Below are 24,201 nucleotides of genomic sequence, written 5' to 3' on the forward strand. Positions count from 1 at the left end.
TCCAGGTGGGAGTCGCTGACTTTTCAAATGCACTTTGTTCGCACAATTTTAAACAGACATGTATATGAGAGAGATATATATATACACACACACACATGCACACATTTTGTACAGAATGGGACAGAGTACCCAAATAGCCTTGGCTTGCATAACGTAAAAACCCATAATAAAGGATCTGGTTTCTTGCATTCCTGCAGTCCCTTGAGCACTGGAGCGTCCCTGGCCGTTTTTCAGCACCATGCCAGTTTCTCCGTCAGTGGAGGTTGCCGCATCTGTTTAGCTGTTTGCGGGGATTTTTTTTCTTTGATGCATTTTTAATGCATCCCAGAACACACGTCCTTCCCTGGCAAAGATGCTGCGGAATATTTGAATTTTGAAAGGTGTCATTTTGTGCCCTCAAGCAATGCGTAACTGTGGAGGTCCACCTTGACCTAGAAGTGCCTGAAATAGATATTGATTTTTATTTTATGTTATTTTTATGGTCTGGCTCTGGCACAGGCAGGAAATTTCCTGAGGTTGGTAGGCCCCATTAGCCCACGGAGATGAAAGGGCCAGCCTGGTATTTCCTCCTCCTCCACAAGGCTGCGAGCAAAACCGGGAGGATCCTAAAGCAAAGACGTTTGCAGATAGTCTGGAGGGGGACATGCCCCTTGCAGGCAGATGGTCCTAGCAGGCTTGACTTAAGGGGGAAAGATGGCAGAATTCTCAGTGATGAAATCCACAAACACTGCCTCTGCCTGACCTCCATCAATCTTAACCCCCCCCACCCCAATGGTGCTCCATCCCCAGCCATTCCTCATCTTCTTGATCTTGCTTGTTTGCTAGAAAGATAGAAGTCGGCCTACAAACGGGGGGTCCGAAAGCCAGTCATGCCAGAGCTTCCCCTAGAAGCAAAAAAGACCAGACTGAGGCTGCCATACTTCACGAGGAGGCACAAGGCCCTGGAGAAGGCAGTCATGCTAGGGAAAGTCAAAGGCAGAAGAGGAAAAGAAAGACAGAACATGGGATGTATTGACTCCATAAGGGAAGCCCCAGCCTTGAACTGAAAAGAGCTGGGGGCGGCTGTCAGGACGCTACGGGGGGCTTTCATTCAGTCAGGGACAACTTGGCGGCACATATCAAAAACCTGCATTCACACAAGCCTAATCCAGGGGTGCAGAACCTGAAATTCACAGGCCACATCTTCTCTACTGGGGTTCCATGAAAGGCTGATCCTTGGGTATTTCCTGGCTTTTGTGTGGGTTTTGCCTGCATCATAAAAGTTGAAACGCCTCCCCTAATTCTTAACTCCAGGCAGTAAGAAATTTAAGATACGCTGTGTTTTTGCCCTGTCCCTTTGGCTGTTCTCCCCCACAGCTCCTCCGAAATAGAATATGGCCCTTTGGCTGAAGGGGGCCCTGTGACCCTGCCATAGGGAAAGAGAGCAGGGCCAGAAACCAGGCTAATTCCCCCCCCCCCCCGCACGAAGCACATGATGACCCAGGAAGGGGGACGAACTTGTTTTGTGTCTGTAACCTTGCAAACGGTATCAAAAGAGCAGAGGTCCAGGGCTGAGCCACAGCCTCCCACTCCGCCGCGATCTGTGCCAGGCTTCCAGGCTCAGCCTTTCGCAGCAGTGCTCAGTAATGGATTATCGGGGAGCAAGGCAGGGCCAGGCTAACCACAGGTCCTCGCTGTTTCTTGGACCCCCCCGTCTCAGCTCAGCCATGACCTCGGGTCAGTTTCCCTCTCTTAGGCTTCTCTTCCTTAAAGCGCAAGGACAGAGTGGAAAGTGAATCCACGTATGCCTGTTATTTTGGTTCCTCTGGTAGAACATACCCGGAAACATTCCGGAGACTTTGAACCTGAAGATACCAACTGCTTCCATTTCCCACCCGCTTTTACAACACGATGGAGGCCCTTCTGCAGGGCGTCTCGGGGCCGGTGTCTCGTTTCTCCTTTAGCCCCGCACTCCTGACTGGACTGCGGGGAGAGCGCCACGAGGGGGCAGCACGCTCCGCCAATTCGCTCCGCGCATCGCTCGCACCGGCTTGGAAGGACGCCATCTGCTGATCTGCCTTTCTTGGAGCACGTCCCGAGCAACCGGCAGCCAAGCTGTATGCAGCACCATTAGCCATTTTAAGCCAGTTGTGATCGCTTCAGGACTTCAAGGGCAGCGTTCGCGGCGATGTCAAGCTGGGCTCCAGACTAGGATTTCGGCGCTGCCAGGCCTCCCTTTCCTGAGCCCCCCTCGGGGGAAGACGCCAGAAGAAGAACAGTGGCTTAGATCAGAACTCTGTTGCTTCTGTAGGAAGCGGGAGAAATTGGGCACTGAAACCAGGACTGTCTTAACAGCATTATGGGCCCCGGGCAAAGCAGTGTACTGGGGCCCCCACGACAACTACAACTACTGTTAATTTTGGAAGTTTTCCCATTTTCCAAGGGTTAACATATACAGATTAGGATGAGGCCCACGGGCAAGTGCCCATCAGGCCCGTGCGTTCAGACGGCCCTGCCTGAAACACTCCTCTCTTGCGGCTTAGTCATTGTGAATACAGCCCTGAATTTTGCGGAGCTCCCTGTTCTTGTAGCTGCAGAGCTCCTGACCGTGTTGGACAGCTCCCCAGCATCGCAGGTTGGAAAAGAATCCAAGCCACACAGAAGTGGTGGTAGGATTTGGATATGGGGCAGTCCACTCTGAGGTCAGTTCCCTCCCCTCCCGTCCCCTCCCGTCCCCTCCCCTCTCCCTACACAAACACTTTGCGTAGTCAATAATCTTTCAGAAAGGGACTCTTGGAATTTCAGAATAATTCAATACATCCACAATTTTAGAAATATGCTTCTCTTCAGATGTTTTTTTTTTTCTACAAAGAGGATAGACGAGGGGTCAGGACACCAGGAGAATGACAACACACACACACCCCCATTAGCATGGACAGGAATGACCAGAAATGGCTGCCTAGAAAGGTGCCCTTCCGTTGTCATTCCTGTTGCCATGCAAATCCTATTCCCAGCAGTTAATCTTTTTCTTCTCCATGTGTGATGATGTGGACGAGGTTCTTATAGTCCAGGTTGCCAGTCACATCTGGGGGGAAAGCTGCGAACATTTGGTCTACCTGTAAGAAGAAAGAGGCAGGGGGAAATTACCTGAGTTTTACGACCTTGCAATATTTACTGCTGCTGCTGGAGACATAATTTCCCTGCAGGGCAGCTGTGTTAGTCCATTGCAGCAAAAACAGCACAGATACTTGTGGCAGTTTTATGACGACAAAGGCATTCATAGGCTACAACCCTCTTTCTGAGAGGCGTGAAGACTTCTGTGTAACTTACAGGTAGAGAAACAAATTTGGGTGGGTGGGAATATAAATGAGATGCTGCTCCGTACAACCGATGCATGCAAAACACAACCTATGTGTGCCCGCTCAGAAGTAAGTTCCACTGAGTTATTGGAAACTACTCCTAAGTAAATGTTCACAGGGCTACACTCTAAAGACAATGGGACTCACTCTCAGGTAAGCGGATAAAAATCACAGACAATTAACTCAAGCTTTAGTTGATTGATTCATGGACAGTATTAATTGGTGAGCCTGAAAACTAAGAGGAGATGATGATGATCTTGGCCTTGGGTTGTAATAGAGAATAAGGGAGAAAATCTAAAAATGTTTTCCCTCCTCTTTACAAATGAAGGGGTTTGTTTATTTAATTGCAAAAATTCTTTTCCATTTTCTTCAATAGCTTAAAAGATAAGCAAATTTATTTCCATGTAATTGATCCGCTAAATCCATGTTTAAGTGCTTGAAAATCCTAGTCATTACTGGATTTTTAATTGCCTTTTCAAGTTAATGGTCTAGGATTTTAATAATAATGGCAATCTATCCATATAAAAACAAACAACATGGATCTTTTGGGGTTTGGAAGTGGGGCAGGACTTTGGGCTGTCTGGAGCTGTGTCTGTTATGGGTTTTGATGGGATTCGAGTGTCCGACAGCAACAGGTTCCCCTAGAATGGTAGTTTAGTGATGAGAAAGCACACCCGCTGAATTTCTGCCTCATGCAGCTGCAAAAGTCATCGGTCCAGTTGCCGCATAAAGGTGGCAAAACTAGACTAGATAATGATACCAGTTTTAGAGCGGTATTATTTGGGGAATCTCTCAAAAAGCGGCATACACTTAATTGATAATTTAAGAAACGTATATTCTGCCTCCACCTCCCAAGTGTACTCAGAGCAGCTGAATAACTCATCAAAACAAGCTCAGTAATGCATACAGAGGGAAAGGACTGGTCTAAGACAACCAAAAACGGTGGGGATACTTTTCTCCCACCAGCAGGCCTCAACTGGCCCATCGGGGTTGTGCCATGGGCTAGATCCTTCCCTGGAGGAAGTCCCGCTGCTACTTCTGACTGGAGAGCAGGGATGCTGGCAAAGGGAGCCCAAGTGGTGCTGAGAACCACGGCTGCTGCTCCAAGGTGCCTCCCAGCCCTTTTCCGAGAGGCACGGTGCTCCTTCCACCCACCTGCATGGAGAAGGCACAGGCAGCTGGTGGCATCAGGGGATCTGTGGGTCGAATGCTGTCGGCTGTCTGGCCAACCCACTCACACCCTCTGACCCTCCCACCCCACCCCACCATGCATATCTGTTTCTGTAGACATTAGCACAAAAAGCATGCTGGGAAACTTAGTGCCAGGGCATGGTTGTTCTCAACTGGAAGTGCATTCTGCAGGCGAGGGACCACTGCCGAAAAGGCCCTGCTTCTGGTAGCCGCTCCCCACCTTGCTATCAATGGCTGCCTGGAGCAGGCCTCGGACAGGGATGAAAGCATGCAAGGGAAGCACGGGGTGTCCAGAGAATTCTGGGTGATGTGATCTAATGAGGATGCTGTGAAGTATCTCCTGAAGATTCCTAGATTCCCCTCACAAAACTACAATTCCCAGAGTTCCTTGGGGAGGAAGGAATGGCTCCTTGGCTCATCTACTTCTGCAGTGTTCATGCAACTCTTTGGGATTTCAGTCTTGGATGGAGATGGTGGGGAGTGGGCCAGGGCCTTTTTGCATGCAGAAGTGTGCTGAGCCATGAGCCTTCCTCTGGGCCAGTGCAATGCCAGCCAGTTCTCTTACCTCATCTTTCGAAAATCTCTCTCCTTGTGTCATGAGCATCTCTTTAATGCTGGAAAAGAAAGCACATGACAGATGGGGTGAAGAAAAATGGATGAACAGAATTTGTCCTGACGCTTTCCAGCCCTCAACACTAAAAGCCAAGAGAGTCGCAGAAGTTATAATTAAATAATTACAGTGCTTAAGGGTGTGGAAACAATGATGCCTCCATTTCATGATCAATGGGCAAGTAGGGAATGGAGAAACAATCTTCCTCATGAGAGAGGCGGCACAGAGTGTAGTGTAGTATAATGATTAAAGTGCTGGACTGGGGCACAGGAGACCCAGGTTTTAATCATACACTCTGAGCCTAGCCTACCTTACAGGGTTGTTGTGAAGATAAAATGGGGAGGAAGAGGGGATTATGGGAGCTACCATGGGGTTCTTGCAGGAAAAAAGGCGATATAAACTATAATGAATAAAAGAAAAATAACAGCCAATATTTATGTGAAAAATGGCTTATATTTAAGGCCGGTGTGTGAATGGAGCCCCATGGTGTGTTGGCAAATCGGCAGTTACCCTCCGGCTAGGAGCTGAAAATGAAGCCGGGTCCTCTCTATTTATACGGAAGCGGAGGATTGAAATGGGCGCCCTCCGATTGGGGAATAACCGAACGTTCTGGAGATGCCCATTGGCCAGACACTTGCCCAGAGAGGGGGTGATGGAATGTTGGCCACCCCAAAGCCGATTGGCTGGAGGGTTCCGAGCAGAGCGTATATAAGGACTTGCCAAGAGCCTGGCAGAGCAGTCTGGCCAGAGAGCTGCCTGAGGAGACAGCAGGTAAGCAGCAGCCACAGGGGTGGGAGATGGAGCTGAGGGGACGCGAGGCAGAGGCTGGAGAAGGACTGCAGGTGCGAAGGCTCCTGGAGCGGCCTTTGGAGGAAAGAACTGTGTGAAGGCTGCTGGTGGCCATTGGAAGACTGAGCAGCTGCTGCTGGACCTGACTGAAGACTTCTGAGAGGCTGGGGAGCAGCACCCAAGGCTCCAGGTGGAAGGTGAATCTGACCAGAAAGAAGACCGCCCTTCAAGAGCTTATGGTAGGCCTGCCAGTTAAGTGGGATGAGACTTGATAAGTGAATTAGCTTAAAGCTGGTTAGGAGTAGGAAGTGGAACTCCTGGCTTCTGACTGGTGGCAAACGTAACTGTGAGAACCTGTTTTCACAGTACTAACAATATCCTTAAAATAATAAGCACTTTTGTTTGCTATGCTATATGCTTATTTTACTTGGTTTACTTAGCATCGCTAAGCCATCACACTGGTTGCTGAAGTAGTTGCATATTCCTCCCTTGTTGACTGTTGCCTCCAGCTGTCCTGAAGCTGTTGTTTGTAAGCACTATGGAGCAGAGACCTATCCTCTCAGATTTTGTACACTGCTATATACATGGATGGTGTGTCCTAAAAGTCAGCGATGCCATTGCTTGTTTGAAAATGTCCTATGAACTTATGATAGATGGTCAGACTGATGGATTGATATTGTGTATGTACAAACCTCTTGGAGGTAGGAGAATGGGAAAGGGAGAAAAGCTGGCAGGGTGGAGAGGTGCTCCACTAGTTTTATTTCAGCAGAGATGTATGGAGTCTCCCAAGACACTTACTAGCTTGCCTTTAGACCTTTGCCCTCAGGATCAAACACTTTGAACGCATTCAGAATAGTCTCTTCCGGATCAGCACCTGAAAATCACAAAGAACACCCAGAAAGTCAAAGACTTCGTCTCTTCCCATAGTTTGGGGTACGATGCAAAACGGCAAAGGCTAAAAAACCCCCCTGGATAGCTGGTTGTGCACAGAGAAAGCAGTTCATTCCTTCTTTCATGGCCCTACAAGGCTCCTGTGAGTGCTTGCAGAACCAGGAACGCCCCTGCAGGTGTGGGCAGGGAGTGGCAGTGATGCAGCTGGAAGCCCTGGAGAGCTGTGTAAACGGCTTCACTGCACTACTAGTAGCCTCTTGCCACAGGAATGCCAGCTGTTTGGGAGCCTCCTTGTGCTTCAGCTGCCAGTGTCGCTTGGCTTCCAGCTCTTGCTCTGTGCCCTTGTGCCTGCTCACCTGTCTCCTGCTCAACGCCAGTTTGTTCCTGCTTCCGTCCTTCTTTTCAGCCTGACCTCGCCTTACCAGGTACCTACACCCATCTTCCCTGATCTCACCTTGCTCCTGACCATGCCTGTCCTTCCGGTACCTGACCTTTGGCCTGCTCTTGGCCTGAACGTGTTGTCTGGCTGGATCCTGACCCCAGACTGTTCAAAGATGGGTCTCTTGCTTCTGGCACTCTAAACCTGGGGCAAGCCTCCACCCAGTATTGGAACCTTGGTCCTGGTGTCTTGACCACAGCTGCCTACAACCCACCCCTCTGCCCTTACAGGGCTGTTAAAGGCCTACCAAAATAAGGCAGGCATTTGATAGGCAGAATGCTACACATGTTTACACAGAAAAAGTACTACAACTCCCAGCATCCCCCAGTCAGCATGACAGGCTGGCGCTTGTTGGAGTTGTAGAATTACTTTTCTTTCTAAATGTTTATGGGATTGCCCCTTAAGAATACAAGCCAATGCAGTAAGAACCCAGAAGGAAAGGACCCATAAATAAAAGCAAAGGGAACAGTCCTGTAGTCCCCACAGAGCCTTTAAGGGCCAACATGATAGCTAAGATCCTCAGATTCTGCTTTCAGGGCTGTGAAGCAGAGGTCCAGTTCTCTGTTGCAGCTTGTTCTTGCATCAGCAAGTTGCACATTGACAGTAACCTAGGATAAAGAATCGTGCTATTCTGTTATATACCAACATAGCCAGTATTGCGATAACTGCATATGGGATTTTATTGGTGGATTTTTTTTTTCTTTTGTATTGCTCTTATCTGATTTTAATATGGTTTTATTATGCAATCGCCACTCTGTGGATTGGTCGTTTTCTACTGTGGAAGTCCTCGTTAACCACTTTGGGCATTTTATAATCAGGATATAAACTTGAATGCATAAGACATTATGAATTGGATTCAGATTTTTCATGCCTAAAATAGATCTAGTAAATTCAATAGAACTTAACATTAGTCATGTTTACCTCCCATTGATTTTGCTGGGCCTACTCCAGGAATGATTATATCTAGTTCCAACCCAGTGGAAATGTTTGAGGCAGTCGCTCCTTTTCAGAGCTGTCCCAGAGCAATATCTGTACTCTCCTTCTAGAAAAAGCTTGTCATCTGGGAACATGCAAAGTTGCACTCACCTCCACCTGATTCTCACCTTTCAGTTTCTCTCCAAACATGGTCAAGAACACAGTGAAATTAATTGGTCCAGGAGCCTCTTTGATCATGTCATCCAGTTCTTCATTCTTTACATTCAGGCGTCCTGGAATAGGAGGAAAAGCAGAAATCTGTCAAGGATCTGTGGAAAGGTTGCAAGGTCTAGACAATTGTCTGAAGTCCTCCTGCCACTGCCAGACCAATGCCAACCCATCGGCTAACTTCGGGAGGCTGGAGAAATGCTCTCTTTTTGTTGCCTGGAATTGTAAAAATGTGGAGATGGCTGGGCATCTCCTTTCGTACTCCACAGGCAATGCTTTAGTCTCAGTGGATCGCAAGTTGGCCTGACCAAAATTCTGCCTAGCAATTGAACTTTCTAATGGTGACATGCCTGGATCCTGGCATTACGAATGTTTGAGATCTCTGCCTTTCTTGGGCTTATGTCCAGAATTTTAATTCTGACCATAAAATATTTTTGGGGTGAGATGTGAACTAGAGTGGCTATTTTTGCAATGGCAAGAAAGAGGGCAAAGGGGGAAACATTTTTGTATGAAATGTGCACGTGATAATTCATACGTAGAGATGAAAACACAGAAAACTTTTGCGCATTCAGTTTTTGCTTTACCTAATGCAGCAAATGTATCTCGCAAGTCTGCTTTGTCAATGAAGCCATCGCGGTTCTGATCCATAATAGTGAAGGCCTAAAACGAGGGGGAAACAGATAGGGTGGAGTCCTGTTTGCTGTGACTTCCTGCGAGACACAGAATCCTTCTTTAAAAGTACCTCATTTCCATTCCGCATGCATGGGAAACCTTGTGAAATGTCAGACGATTCGCGCCCAGGCCTGACTGATCTGGCGAGCACTGCAGAGAAACGCTGGGAGGCCATCGTGTCACACCACACAGCAGAGTGGGGGGGGGGAGGGCGGGCTGGAAAGTGACCCAGAAGGCCTCTGCATGGCTGCTCTCTCCGTCCCTGCAGCTTCCTGCGCTCTGGATTCTGCATCTCTGTGTCTCGCTCCCTGTTCCTGCCCTCTTCCAGCCCACTCCTGTCTCCCCACTTCGCCCCCTGATATATGATCCTGGACTGGTTCTGGACTATGCGCGCTCTCTCGCTCTTTTGGGCTATACCAGGCGGCCTGCTGCCTTGTTTCTGATCTCAGGCTGCTGACCACACTGCCAGCGTGTGGTCCCACCTCACGCCAGTGCCCTGCCCCCAGCAGCCACCCCCATCCCGCTCCTCATAGTTAGTTTATCTGGGGATTGGGGCTTTGCAGTCTTGGCTCCAGAGCTGTGGAATACGCGCTTTCCAGAGATCTCCTAAAGCTGTTGCCACAGAGCTGGAAGGGACCCCAGGGTGCATCTCTGCTAATGCAGACAATCCACAGGGAAACTTCCCTGTGGTCACCCAGCCTCTGCTTTTAAAAAAAGTCTAATTAAAGATATCCACGTTCTTCCTTTGGACACATGCACAGACACTGTTCTTCTGCTTGGGCTTTGCAGTCTTTTGCTGTTCATCCTTTTGAACTATTTTGTAATTGAAGGCTTGTAGTCAAAGGTTCCCAAGTCAGCAAAAGACCACTTCTGCTTACACGGAGGGTTGGGGGGGGGGTCTTTTGGGTTTTCACTGATTCCGCTTTCCTGCTTCACTGCCCCCTATGCCACATCCCAAACTTTTTTCCAGAGAGCCCACAACCCCTAGGAAATAGATTTTAAGTGGGCTGCAGCTGGAAGCTGGAATAAGAAAAAGCCCAACCGAGTGGATAAGGCTAATGCTCTGTAGGGAAAGAACACCTACTGGCCAGGATTGTGGTGACCTTTGGATGCCCTTCCGGGATTCCCAGGTTTCTCTGTAAGCTGGCAAATCTGTGGTCGGGGGCGGGGGGGCATGCAGAAATAATGAACAATGAGGAATATGCTGAGGAAAAAATCAATTTGCTTGATTTTTCCCCTCTTCGTTTGCACCATTTATGCAGGTTGGAAGGAGCCCAGGTATATGTCAATGCGGAGCATCCATGCATGGTGGCAGAACTGGTCTCTGGGTTGCATGCTAAAATTGGTAGCGCTCTCACATTCCAACATTTAAGTTTTGGCTTTGTGAACAGGTTCCAGGGCTAAGACCCGGCTTCCAATGAAGCCCCAGTAAAGTCTCTTTTTAATTGGTTTCTAGAACCTTTAATTTCTGAGAATGTCATGTCACCCACAGCTTGGCATCCATGTACAGGCTTAAAAAAAGAATTGGCCCAGACTGATTGTATGTAGTTTTTTGTTACCAGGGGCAGGGGAGGGGGGTGCTGAAAGGACAGCATCTTGCCCAAGGTTATATAGGGAGTTTATGATATAGGTGAGATATGTTAACGTGGGGTGCCCAACCCACCCCCTTTTCCTATTCCAAGCCACTGCACTCCAGTGCTTTCTGGAAGAATTCGCAAAGACTGTAGGGACTGTTCTTTGCCCCTGGCTCTGCCCCCTTTCAGGTCCTGTTGACGTACCTCTTTGAACTCCTGGATCTGTGCCTGTTCGAACATGGAGAAGACGTTAGAGTTGGCCCCCTCTGCTCTCTTCTTAGCTTTCTTGGGTGCCTTTGGGGGATTCAAAGATGACATTTTTATTTCCGTGATGGCTTCTTAACACACACAGCAAGCATCTACTGAGTGGAGTTATTCATCCACCCAACCCACTTCTGTCTATAAGACTCTCCCAAAGGTTTGAGCAAAGAGTCTTTAACCTCCCCCAGTCTTTAGAGCTGCTGAAGTGAAGATGCTGGGATTGAACCCGAGAATGCAAAGCTTCCCACTTCCCTTTTCGTTCAGCCCTGCCAGTTTGCCGTCTGGGCAGTGAGTGGTTTGTGACCAGCAATGTCCAACATGGAAGCTTATATGGACAAAGCTCTCTTTGATTATCCTTGGTGGTTATTTATTGAGTATCATCAGTGGGTATGCTGCTGAAAAGTACAGGAGGGTAGGTCCCTGCCCCAAGGGGCTTCCAACATACAATGCTGCACAGGTGAAACATAAGAGGGCAAGAGAGAAAGGGCTGTATGCAGATGTTCTGGAAATCAACTTGGGACATAAAGTGTAGTAAGTGGAGTTAGCATATCGAATCATATTTGGCCAATAAATCATCCAGTTACATTTAAAGTAACTAGTGGAATAATCTGCATGCTGCCTGAACTTCAAAAGATGTGTATTTATGAGAATGGAAGGGCATTTAACATAATGCACACTGGAATAATCCAGTTTTGCCACTCAAGAGGAGACACTGTTCTTACAATGTTCTTTTTCATTTTCTGTAGCATTAACACACCATTACCAAAATGGCCTCAAAGAACAAAGATGGCATCCCCTGAATGCTCAGCCTGGTCTAATTAAAATTGACTCTCACCAATTCGTTTAGTTAATTAATCTATCAATTAGAGCTTGCTAGCCTATTGATCACTCTTGAACATTCCACAAAGGGAAGTCAGTCCATTGCTTGATTGCACCTAATACATGGCTCTTATTTTTCTGGGGATCAGTAGCCAGCCAAAACACCCCCCCTTCCCTGCTCTAGTTTCTGCCTTGCACCCCATCCTCCACCTCCCCACCCGGCTCCTCTCTGGTCTCTTTACTCACCATTTCTAAGACAAAGATGAGCGACCCACAATGTTGTTCTAATAGAAATCCGTCAGCTGGCGCCCCTTGAGCTTGGACTGCTGAGACAATAAATACAGCCCATCCCAGATTAAAAATAAACCCATGCCCACTTTTGGCTGTAATAGGTGAGTTAACCCCCCCCCCTCCAATCTCCTTTCTCCCTTCTTAAATAACAGGGCTCATTGTCATGTGGTGACATGTGAGACAAAGGGGCCCCCAAGGTTCGTGGCATACCAGGCATCCCGACCGACCGTCTGCCTCTCTGTTCAAGATGGGGATGCGCATTCTGCCTGTAGCCAAATAATAGCCAGGCACCTGTGTGTGTCAATTGTCTTCAGCATGTCGGAGCCATGGGGTGTGTACAAGGAGCTGCACCCAGCAAACGTAACGCTGTGTGTGCAGGGTGGACAAACTTGGCTTTCTCTTGGCTCTCATTCCCAGGTTTAAGTTTGGTCTGTCCCAAATGTTGAGGATTTTTGGATAGGTTTTTAAGGGTGTGATCAAATACATGTTTAGATGCGTGTGGGGGCATCCTACAACTCCCAGCCATGCCATGGGCTAGGGATTATGCCCTTGGCTTGCCCCTGGTTACTTGTTGCAAAATGCGTTTGGAGCCTCCAAGTCCAGAAGCAGTGTGTCCCTAAATATAGACAAGCCATGGAAGGCCAGCTCTGTGTTTGATTGCAAGCTTCCAGAGATGTCTGACTATTTCTTGGGGACAAATTTCTGGTTCTGCGACGGCTTCTCTGCTGCCTCCACAGTCCGAAATAGAAAGCCACTGAATGGCAGTTCCAAGCGGAGGACCTTTGGTTCCATCCTTCTAGTGTGTCTGCTCTTAAAGTTCTAGCATGTGAATTCCCAAGCCCTTGCGTAGTTTCTATGAGGAACTGAACCAGCAGATAGGTCTCTGATAAGAACGGACCCTCCAGGTTTAGGGGCAGCATACCTCAGTTTACAAGATGTTTGGGGAAACACCAAAGGGAGCTTTGGGTTTTGGTGGCCCCTCAGGCAGGCAGGACACTCTTAATGCCCACTCTGATCTACTCCCACACGGCCACTGACAGCTGCTGCTGCTGCTCCTCCTCCATTCTTGTCAACTGCTTGCATGCCAGAGACTTCCTCCACTTCCTTCTCACCAGCGCTGTTTCCTTGATCACTCACAGCTCTCAGGCCAGAGGGAGAGGTGAGCGACTGGCAGGATGCCATAGCAAAGAGGTGGAACACCTCCAGGGACCCTTCCGGGGGGGGGGCTTGGAGAAGGTGAGAGCCCCCAGCAAAGAGTCTTGCCATGCTGGCTCTTGTCACTGGCCTTGGGCAGGAGCCAAGCGTCTGCTCAGCCCTGTTGGCAGGCTCCCCAGAGTCACAGAACGAAAGCCACACGGGCAGAAGGATGGGCTGGACTGCAGCCGCAGCCTCGGCCCTTCTTTGTCCTTCTATTTTTAGCTTGTTTGCGCTGTCCCTCAGCATTTCTTCCCCAGGGGTCTGGAGATGCTTGGGCAAAAGGGAAGGGAGGTTCAAAGGGATGCCCTCCACCACACAAAGCAATGCCCTCTGTCTCTTCCCCTTGCTAACAGCTGCTTAGCTGCACGTGATGGAAAGAAGGGAGGTACAAACAGCTGCTGCTTTTGGGAGAGGATTTTTCTCCACTGTCCTCCACGCAGCCCCTCCAACCCCTCATTCCTCAGTATGGTGGTGTTCGGCCCCAAATGTGCTCACTGACACCCAGGCCTGGGGGCTTCATGTCAAGGCGCACCCCTCCGCCAGACGGTCACCTCCTGAACACTCCGAATTTTAAGAAAGAACTTCCTAAGGACACAGCTCCGTCTCTTTCTAGCACAAGTATGTCCCACTAAGTCCAATGGATTTTTACCACCAGGTAAGTATACACAGGGTAGGCGCCAGGCTACTCTTGCCCTTGTGTAAAAGTACCCGGAAATATCCTTGGTTAGTTGTAGGGAATCGCAAGCCTCCTTCGGAAAGAAACTGCTTCAGCACTGTTTTTTGACATACAATATCACACAAATTTCTTGCCACAAATTAGCCAAAGATTCTGTCTTGTAACACAGTAAACAACTTTCAGTATTGCTGTGGTGGCTGAACTTCCTGCAATGAGAATCTCCTCCAGGTGCCCGGCCCAGGCAGGCGCATTCTTAAGGGACTCTTGAAACTGACCAGGCTTATTATTCTCATTGCTTATTTGGATACCCACACCCATGAATAATTAGGGCCTAGGGCAGTGGGATGATGGGAACTGTAGTCAAAGAGAGATGTAAAGCACCAGGTTCAGGAGAACTAATTGATTACTCTTAAGTAGCTTCTTGGTCTAAGAATCGCAAGGTTTTGCTCCCTTCTGTCCATTACAACTGCAAATGTCCCCTCTCGCGTTGTTATTTCGAACTTGAGAGAGAGAGAGAAGGAATGAGCTGACTTAAGAAATGACATTTTGAAAAGTTGTTTCTTCTTGGCCACAAATTGTTTGAGCAAGTCTGTGTGGAGAGAAGGCTTAGCGGCGTTTTGGAATCATTCTCCCAGGGGAGTTTCTCAAAGGCAGGCTGGGTGCTGTTGTGTGCTCGGCTCCCCTTCTGCGAGCACTCGAGAAGAAGAGGAGCACTCAAGATTACTGTATCAGAGCAAACCAAGAACTTGAACTATTGTTTTCAGAACACAATGTTTAACATCCTGATGGTGATTCCTTATTAAAATCCTCTTTTGCCAGGATTCCTCTGTAGCTGGATGCTAATGTGTCGAGGCTTTACGGCCTAGCTAGCTGTTCCAGATATCCTGGGGTGAAGCATGATTTAAGCTTAAACTGGAATGAGAGGAGTGATTTGGTGTGGATCAAAGAGAGGGAAGGGCAGTTCGCTGTTGCTGAGGTGTCTGGTGTCGGCTTGCTGCCAAAGAATGAAGGCAGGAGAAAAGAATTGTTCTTTTTCTTGGAAAAGTCAGGGAAAGGGAAAGGATATGCCATGGACAGAGTCACCTTCCCAGCAAGAGAAACAAGAGCAATCGTGAACAAAAGAGGCACGGAGAGTATGCCGATCATTCTGGGTGGAAGCCAAAACATTTTTAAAAGGATTTAAATAGATGGGAGACTAAGCATGCAAGGCGAGACAGGACGAGAATAAACTCCTGGATGGGCCGTCCATGCCAAGCCGCACACTTGCTCCTGCAGTCTGAGTGAACCGAAAGCCGTGAGCCGGGGAACCTGGGGCCGGTGCCCCGCCTCTGGCTGGCGCGGGTCAGGCTGGTGCAGGCAGGGCAGCACCCGCGGTGGCCTGGCCTCGTCCGCACATGCGCTGCTCTCTGTGGCTTCACTTGCACGATGCCACCTGCTTCTCTGTCTGACCCACAGCGTCTCCTCTCCAGCCTTCCCGCCACTGTGGTTTCCCTCTGCAAATTCTCCAGCTTTCTAATGCCAGCACGTGGGGACCGATGACGACGTGTTCTGTGGGGTGTCCTGGCCCGATTCACAACTCAGGGGGCGGTGCTGCGTATATTTAGGCCAAACACGGCTTACAACGCACAGCCTTCTCCGACCAGCCGTGCTGGGGATTTTGCTTTGCCTAAACAGGTGCAGGATTGTGCCTTGAGAGCAGAGCCCCACGCACGTCTTCTCAGAAGGCTTCCTCCAGGGTCCCGTTGCACAAGAGCAGGGGTGCCACAGGCGTGCGCCCTTCTCCTCTCGGGATCTGCACGGCGCCAGCTTGCTCCCGGCCTGCTGCTTCCCGAAGAGGCCCGCCAGGGAAGCAGTCCTGCCACCCTGCCCGTTGGGCGAAGTCCTCCGGCCGGGACTCGGACCTCTCGGGCGCTGCCTCGCGGCTGCTCTGGCCCCCGGCCTGATTTCCCGCAGTCCCTTTGGACGCGATGGCCCTTGACTTGGCCGCTTGCTGCTTCTGGGGGGCCGTTCGGTTGTCTGCGCGTAGCCTGCTTTTCATTCATGGAGCCGATCTCCCTCCTGGACCACACCCTGCCCTGATTTTGGCTCGTTTGCTTCACGGCCGTGAAAAGGGAGCTCGGCTGGGCGGGGGCGGGGGCGCTCCAGGCATTCCCGGGCGCTGCGCTCCGTCTCCCCGTTTCACGGCACTGCGTGGGAAACAAAGACGTCGAGCTTTGATTGCCCTCGTGTGGCCAAGCGCGGCATAGCACGGGCGTCCAGACCGCGCGTTCCCGGAGCTGCCTCGCCGTGGCCTCGCCCTCGCCTTCGTCGCTGGCCGCGCCGGCCCTCACCTGCCTTGCCGCCGTTTCCGGGGCTGGCCGGCCAGGCGGGATCGCTCGCTGCTGCCCGACTCCGTCGCCTCGGCTTGCGCGAGAGGCCGGGAGCGAGCGGGCCGCAAGGCGGCAGGGAGTCATTTCTGCATTGTGGAAAGGAAAAGTACACGCGGGGAGACGCGGCGGGGGATGCGGCGGGGGCGGCGGTGGAGGGAGCTGGGCTGCGATTCGGCAAATCCAGGTTGTGGTCTCCACGTGGCCGAAATGCTCACCAGGTGACTCTGGGCCAGTCCTGTTCTCAGCCCAGGCTGCTGATGTGAGGAGAATAGTGGAGAGACAAACTTGTAAGCTGCTTTGGGTCCCTTGCAATAGGAAGAAAAGCGGGGTATAAATGTAATCAAGCGTGGTGGTGGTGGTGGTGGTGGTGATGCAGAAAATTGCGAGTTTAAGCAGATCTGACTTCCAGAACAGGGAGCTGTCCGTAGTCCTGGACTTTCTCGCTGTATTTCTATTTTGGCTGCAACTTTCTTTCTATCTTCGGAGTTATAAGGCTGTTGCTTTGTTAGAGTTGAAGGGTATGTGGAAAATGCTAGCCTGTGTTGCTTTTAGGAGATTGTTCATTGCTCTGTTAGAACAATTAGCAGCATGGCTGGCCTCAGTGGCGCTTTCTCTGAAACTCCAACTGCCCACAAATGTTTGGAAAACCTGCTTCCTAGAACTGCAGCAAGCTGCGCGCAGCCAAGCAAGTCCGTTTGAGTACACGTCATTTGTATAATTTGTGTAGGTTGTTGCATTGTGGCCTTCCTCGCTTGCCTTGGCGGATCCAGGTAAAGGGCTGCGATGCGGCGGCTCAGTTTCCTCCTCTTTCCTGGATCCTCAAAGTGGAGAGAAAAGATTGGCAACGCACCCAGAGAAGGGCTTTTCTGGAGCCTTCACTTTCAATCAAGCTTCCACGGCTGCTTCTCTTGCTCTCTCTCCTCCAAAGTTCAGGGAAACTAATTGGCCCCGGGTGCAATTACCTTAATTTCTAGCATTAGGTAGAAATCTATAAATGTCAGGATGTTACACGTAGCTGCTTAATATGAGTTGTCATACACACTGCCACAGGGTCCCCTTGGCCTCGCTTTCGAACCTGTGCAAGGAGCTGAATGCAAGAGATAACAGCGCGATGGGGCCAGCCAAATTAAAACTTGAGGAGACCCTCCTCCAAACCATCCGGAACGGCCAAATTGGATGACAGCTGAGTGGTGGAGGTGAAGGAGCACACCTCAAAGGATGCCTTTGCTTCGCCCGTCTCCACCCGCCACAGCACAGCACACTGGCTTCATTCCCCATAATAGCAACACCCCCCCGTGATAAATGCTTGCTTGCCCAGAGGGCTCTGGCTGTTGGTGGTCTAGAAATGAGATGGCTCAAATAAAACACAAAGTAAGAGACGCAGAGCACAGGTGGGAGAGTTGAGGTGCCCAGCCCCCCGCTCACAAGGTCTGCACAAGGCTGTTACCCCGTGCTGCCCGGCTGAACCCCTGGGCACCTCTTGAGGAGGCGGGGATCCACCGCAGCAGCTTGTTCTAAGGGGGTTTCTTTAGTTTGTTTGTTTATGTACATATATTTATAGGCCGCCTATAATTGCCGAGGCCTTCCTAGACTGCTTACAATGCAAAACGTACTAACAGAGCAAAAACACATTAAAAACCAATTAAACCATAAAATCAATTGAAACATAATGAATTGAACATCTAAAAAACAATTTAAAAGGGCCACAGCATACAGGCTAAACATTAAAAAAAAATCCTAAAAAGATATGTCTTTTTCCTATACAGTTCATCCCTCGGCTACCTGGTGTCGCCCAGATGCACTGCACTCCCCATCATCCCCAGCCAGCATGGCCATTGGAAAAGGCTGGTTTAGTTTGTCTGTTCAACTAAGTTTCTGTTGGGACCAGAAATCCCTGCCCCCACACACACCCTTGTTTAGTACCCACTTCACCCTGAACATAACCCTGCATCTCAGTAATTCCCTGTGCAAGGTTCTGCTCTTCAAAGAGAAACTTTCCGTCAGGCAAATTTCTACTGCTAATATTAAAATCTGCGATTTGGATTGGGTGCCTGTGCTGTATGATGGGCTCCGCAAGAGCCGTACTTGGCATGGGATGGGTTAGCTACGCTGTTGAAACCCTACCATCGCCTCCGCAGCGAGCCGGGAGATACAGGGGAGCGGAAATGAAAATAAATTCTGGCTGGCACAGGGGTGCAGATGGTGTGGGCTGGTTCCAGGGCTCTGCATCTGCTCAGTTGCTCATTTCTCGGCTGTCAGACATAATCCAAAGCATCTTGAGTGTGGCAGCGGGCACAGAAGCAAAGGCACGTGCCAGGGAGCTGAGAAAGAGGAGGCGGGCGGATGGTTCCCCTTCTCCTGCTCCCCCACCCCTAGGCCAGGAAAGGCACCTTGTCGGGGCGGGGGGAGCGTGAAGGCAACTGTCCGGTGACGGCGCAGCCTCGGAGGTTGTGGCAAAGAGGGAGGGTCTCTGGCGTGGGGGCACAGTGCTTGCTTGGCACGCAGGAGTCCGGGGCTCCGTTGGTGGCAGCTCAGCCTTAGGCAAGGCATGTCAGAAGGTGGAAACGTGCAAACGCCACGAAATGATTTGTGGGTGGGGGCCGTGGGTTGGGTGGGCAGATTGGCGTGGCTATCTAGGGAGCCTCGGGTGAGCCGGCTTGGTCTGCAGGCTCCATGCTGCAGGTGAAGAAGGGGCAGAAGGGGGCGGTGGGCAGTCCCACTTTTCTGAGAAAAGTCCAGAGCCCGGGGCAGTGCCTGCCTTCTGCGGCGCTGGCCACGTGCCCTTGGTGTTTCCCCTCCCACTGCGCACCAGGAGTAAAGTGCTGCTCCACCCTTGGTCTTGCTTGTTTCCAAGCCATGTCATGGCAGGACGAGGGGCAGAAGCGGGAGAGCCAGGAGGCTGTGGGGTGAGCCCCGGGCCTCGCACGGAGTCATAGGGCCTGGCTGCCACCCAGCCATGCTGCCACCGGCCTCGCATTCCAGAACCACAGCGCTGGGCTTGACGGGCCAGACTTCTGGCGTGGCAAGGGGCGGCTTCCTCCCTCCGCATGCTGTGAACTGTCTCTGTGGAAGGAGAGCGGAAGTGTGCGGAGGATCACAGCGGGGCCAAACACCTTGGAAATTGCTGAGAGGAAACGGGGCAGCAATGTATTTTACATGTGTTTTGCTGCAGCTCCACCAATAAGCCAAACTTGCTTTGTTCTTGAGGGGCCCCTGCATGGGGTCTGGACTGAAGCAGCGGGGCAGGTCTTCCCAGCAGCTCTGGAGTCCTTCTAGCATGGCCCTGGTCAGGGACTCGGCCTCCAGCGCCCAGGCACATGTCCTGGCAGTTCTGTGGCCTGCAAGTTCGAACTCGGCCCAGTGGTAGGGCATGTGCGTCACATGTAGATCCAGGGCCCCACCCCCTTTTCTCCAACCACCAATTATTTTTTGGCTCTTGAAGGTACCCCCCACCCTCCCACCCCGCAATTCTAAAAGGTCAAAATGCCTCTCCAAAGGCTTAATTGCAGCAAGAGTTCTAAACCACAGCAGACTGGTAAGGGTTGGGGGGGCTTTTGACCTTGAGCCGTCAGAAATTGAACTTGGCCCCCAGGCAGGAAGAGATTTGACACATGTGATGCAGGGAAGGTTCCACATCTGATTCCCAGCATCGCCACTACAGAGGACTGTGGGCTGTGGGGTGGAGGGAAGCCCCCTTTCCTTAGAACCGGAGGATCGCCGCCTGTTGAAACTGAGGGTGCGCTTAGAGAGAGGCACAGGCCCCAGCTGGATTTAAGGCACCAGTTCTGCAGACATGCCATCAGCATTAAGTGCCTGAGGCTAGATGCTTAAGTATTCTGCTGTAGCCGACTTTTGCATCCCTAGGCGCTTTCAGCCCACACCACAACCACCAGCTTTCAGTGTGGTTGGAGCCCCTGTTCTGTGCCTTTCTTAATGCAATGGGAAATCCAGACCCTTATTGTGCTCACTGCCTTGTCTTCCATGTGGGTAAATTAACATGCAATCAGGCAAGCTAATTAACCTTGCCAGCTTTCCGGCTTGTGACTCCATAGCGGAATTCCCACTCCTGTGGCACAGAGGGATAAATCGCACTCTCTTTTCTTGTGTGTGCAAAAGAGAAGAATGTTATCGGCTCTTGCCAGAAAGAATAAGTCGCCTCTTCCGTGCCTCACTCAGGCAGAACACACCAAATTGAAAAAGAACGTGGGTTAATCAAATCTTTTCTTCCTCCCTATTTTTATCAAATGCAAGAGGGGTTGGCCTATTAATTAGAAAGTCTTTTTTCATGTAAAACACGGTGTCCTTTGCAGATAAGGGGAGAAGATACTTGATTCCTCTGCGGTTGCTGCCATGTCTCCGTTGTTTGGTTACACGCCTCTCCTGCGGTGCAGCCATGCTGGATGGGTGTCCAGTTTTGCTTTGAAATTTCATGGGTTCCTCCTTTATAAATGTTTGAGAACTTTTTACAGTGTGACCCAAAGCGGCCTTGTCGGGAAGAAGGGCTTTCTCTGTAGCACCGTCAATGTACAGTTACCTAAAAGAAGGACAGCATTTCCTGCCCCAAGAGGTTTATAATTTAAAGGTCGTTAGCCAGGAATACAGTGGTTCACCATCTGTGAATCCACCTTTCTAAAGGTGATAGACCCCATTTGGTGCAACTGTTACCTTTCACTTACTCCTGGGGACAATGCTGTTTTGAAGTCTTTCCTGTCATGGTCAGGACTTGCCCATGTTGCAAAACTAGAGATCCCAGGACCTGCAGGAGCATGTTTTACAATTACACTAGCATGAGCCACCTGCTCTTGGCCTGGGCCTTCTGCTGCATACAGGAACATCCCTGCTGCCTCCTGGCATTTGTTTTCCAATTAAAAGATGAGCATTACAGTTTTGGTCCCAGATGTGCCTGCAGCTGCCAGTCCCTGGAGTACAAGAGGAGGCTCTAAAAATGTAGGTGTTCTCTATGTTTCCAGCCTCTGATTCCATCTGGATCTTCAGCTGCCAAGGTCTCATGGGAGCTAGAAAGATGGCAGCATGAGCAGGACAGACTGTGGAGGAGGAAAACACAGTCTGCAGAAAGGCAGGGACTCAGCAAGGCCACAGGCAAAGGTTCCTGGTGTGGGGCTGCTACTGATTCTTCCCGCGTCCTGGGTAGGTGCCAGGCATTCGCTCTGATCAGGGATCACAACAAAACACTGGGTTTTGCCCACTGTTTGCTCCTTTCAGGGCACTTTTGTTGGCTCAGCCTCCTCCCTTTCTAGGAATTTTCCCTGGGGCTTCATGCTCCCACAGCTGGCTGGTCCGTTGGGGCTGCATCCAATTTCCTGAATCGCTCAGGTTAGGTTCCGTCTGTCTCCAGGAAGGCTCGGAAAGCCTGCTGCTGCCAGTTAGTGTTGACAGTGCTGGGCCAGATGGGCCACGGCTCTGGCTTGGCCTAAGGCCACTTCCTACATCCCTGATCTCCCATTCGTATCGAGAGCAGTCGCTGGCTCACCCAGCACAGCGCTGGGCCCTGGCAGCAGCGCTCCCAGGGGCCAAACCCTGTTGGCCTGAAATCCTGAAGCTGGGGATGCTGAGCACTGTACGCTGGACCTTTTGCCTGCTGGCCATGTGGTCCACCGCGGAGCTGCAGGAGTTGTGCTCCTCCCACTGGTTTTTGCAGACCATGTGAGCCTGCAGCTCAGCTGGGAGGGGACAGAGTGGCAATTCGGTCCTGTGAGTTCAGGTCCAGCTAGTCTAGCACCCCAGTTCCTACAGTTGCAATCCAGATGCTTCAACTGGAAGACCTCAAGAAGCAGGGAGGGCATCAAGAGCAACAGTTCTTATGCTGTTTACTGCTTTGGAACATAGAAACCTAGACAAGGAACAAGTCAGAAGGGGCCTCCTGAGCCATCTAGTCTGACCCCTGGCTCCAGCCAGCTCCATTCATGACATGCCTAGCCTGTGCATGGAGGGTAAATATTAATTGATAGACCTCTGTCTTCCCCCTTTCTCTGTTTCTCTAATCCACTCTTCAGGCTATCCAAGACTGTGTCCTTTCTCACACTTTATGTCAGAAAAATCCATAAATGAATGGCATACAATTCTTAAATTGTAATTTCTCTTTTTGCTCCAAGTAGGAACATTCTGGTAGTTTTAGGTATGTAGGTATGTTGTGCTTTTGTCAGGGTAAATGGATCTAGGAGGAATTCACCCATCCTCCATGTCATGGGGGAGGTGGTTAGATCTTACCTAACATGGGAAAAACTCCTGTCTGGCAGGGGGGCAAGATAGTCATGGGGGGCAAGATAGTCATGGGGGAGGTAGGTAGAATTTACCTAAAACAGAAGCCACTCTCTCTTCCCTAATCTGATGTGTATGCACATATTTGAAAAGACATCTGTTGTTTCCTCCCAATCAAAATATAGTTCAAAGTTCTCACTGGAATGGACGTTTCTGCTGCTGTTTGCTCAATTCCCACTTCTCAGGAAAGTCTTTTGCTTTCTCCAGTATATATTTATATAATATATGTATCTGGGAGTATTATGGGTGAATGCATTTGACTAAGCTAATACATATGTTGTGTGTTTAGGTTTGGTTGGGTTTTTGTTGTTGTTGCGGAGAAAATGGCTACATTCCCATTCCAACCAAATATAAATTTCCTTTGACCAATCCAATTTCCCAGGAAATCAATGCATTTTAACACGAGCTAATATTTATGAAATTGAATTTTGCAAGGCAACTAATGCAGTTCTATTCTGCTTTATGCATTTTTATTAAACTAATGCATTTTAAATTTAACTGTCATATATTAACGACAACAGACCGCTCGTACTTACACTGTAAAGTAATATATGTTTGCAGAAATCAATAGCAAGCCAAATGGCTGGGTTTGCACTGAGCCAGGCTGAGACGGATATGACAAATTCATGTAGCTACTTAATTTGCTGCTTATGTACATTAGGCAGTAGGTTTGTTTACCGGTAATGATTATTCTTTCTTTTTTTTTTTTTAAGAAAAGTTATTAAAATATAAAAGGATGGGTTCTCTATGGTATTGCCTGCTGACTGTGAATTTCATCATTGGATGAACAGATCCTAGTTTCTAAAAAACCCACTTGGTTCCTCAACTGGAATTTGGGCTGAAAATGTGGGTTTCAATTGGAATTGAACGGCTGCCGGGGTGGAGGCCATCCTCTGTGAAAGCCTTTTTGGTTCCCCCGCAATCTAAACTAGAGAAGGAGAGAATATTTTGCATTGTGGTTGGTTCTAGACCCTTTCAGGGAATTATCGTGAGACAAGGCCAAGTACCAGCTGAGAATAACCCTTGACCAGGTTGGAGCAGACGTCAAGCCTCTGGGATTTACTCTGTTGCTGCTGCTGCAGTTTTTCCCCCTTTTTTAACCTGAGCCCAAGTTTTCTTCACTTCTGCCGCATAGTTTAGAGTTAGGCAACACAGGGGCCATGGCATGTTGTTCTTCCCACTATTGTTAAAGAATGGGAACAGTGCTTGCAGATCAACTTCAGAGCCTGACCTACCTCCCCCCGCCCCCCATTCCTCTCCTAGACCATGGCAACTTTCTGTGCATGCCCAGAGTGACTTTCAGAACCCATCAATGTGTTTAGACAGAGCAGTGGGACCCTCCCTAAAGGTGATCCAGGGTACAAAACAGTCTTTTGGGGTCCTATAACTTTGGAAGAGGGAATGCTGAGAACATGATTTATAAAGATGCCATATTTACAACTGGATGGGGCTGCTTGAGGGCTGCAGCAGCAAGCCCACACAGATGGCTTTTCCCAAAGCCTCAACAGTCCAGCCGGCACCACAACCCTTCCCCAAACTCCATGCAATTCTCGTGGGATGGCGAGGCCCAAGGAACCTCTTCTTGGGCAGTTGGGCTGCTCTTTCCAGTTTGGCCACTCAAACTGGAAAGGCTGAACCAGCGACTTTGACCTCACCCAACTC

At 49.9% G+C, this 24,201-nt stretch overlaps 1 protein-coding gene across 1 annotated transcript; it reads right to left on the bottom strand.

Moving 5' to 3' along the window:
• Window positions 1-2,822: 2,822 nt before the first annotated feature.
• MYL2 (myosin light chain 2) lies at window positions 2,823-10,917 on the bottom strand. Its single transcript, XM_044440693.1, has 6 exons — window positions 10,852-10,917; window positions 8,986-9,061; window positions 8,362-8,466; window positions 6,727-6,802; window positions 5,095-5,143; window positions 2,823-3,095 (listed from the first exon to the last, which is right to left on the bottom strand). The coding sequence occupies exons 1-6, from the start codon at window positions 10,885-10,887 to the stop codon at window positions 2,997-2,999; spliced, it is 441 nt and encodes a 146-aa protein (XP_044296628.1). The 5' UTR covers window positions 10,888-10,917; the 3' UTR covers window positions 2,823-2,996.
• Between the last annotated feature and the right edge of the window lie 13,284 nt (window positions 10,918-24,201).

The sequence above is a fragment of the Varanus komodoensis genome, unplaced genomic scaffold (assembly GCF_004798865.1).
Source record: "Varanus komodoensis strain SLA01 unplaced genomic scaffold, ASM479886v1 scaffold38, whole genome shotgun sequence".
Classification (NCBI taxonomy): Eukaryota; Metazoa; Chordata; class Lepidosauria; order Squamata; family Varanidae; genus Varanus; species Varanus komodoensis.

Coding starts and splice junctions, on each gene's coding strand:
- MYL2 (XM_044440693.1), bottom strand. CDS start 10,887: ATGTTCGAACAGGCACAGATCCAGGAGTTCAAAGAG. Junction 6,803..8,361: donor GTTTGGAGAGAAACTGAAAG/GTGAGAATCAGG, acceptor TGTGATTTTCAG/GTGCTGATCCGGAAGAGACT. Junction 5,144..6,726: donor AAAGGTCTAAAGGCAAGCTA/GTAAGTGTCTTG, acceptor TTTCTTTTCCAG/CATTAAAGAGATGCTCATGA.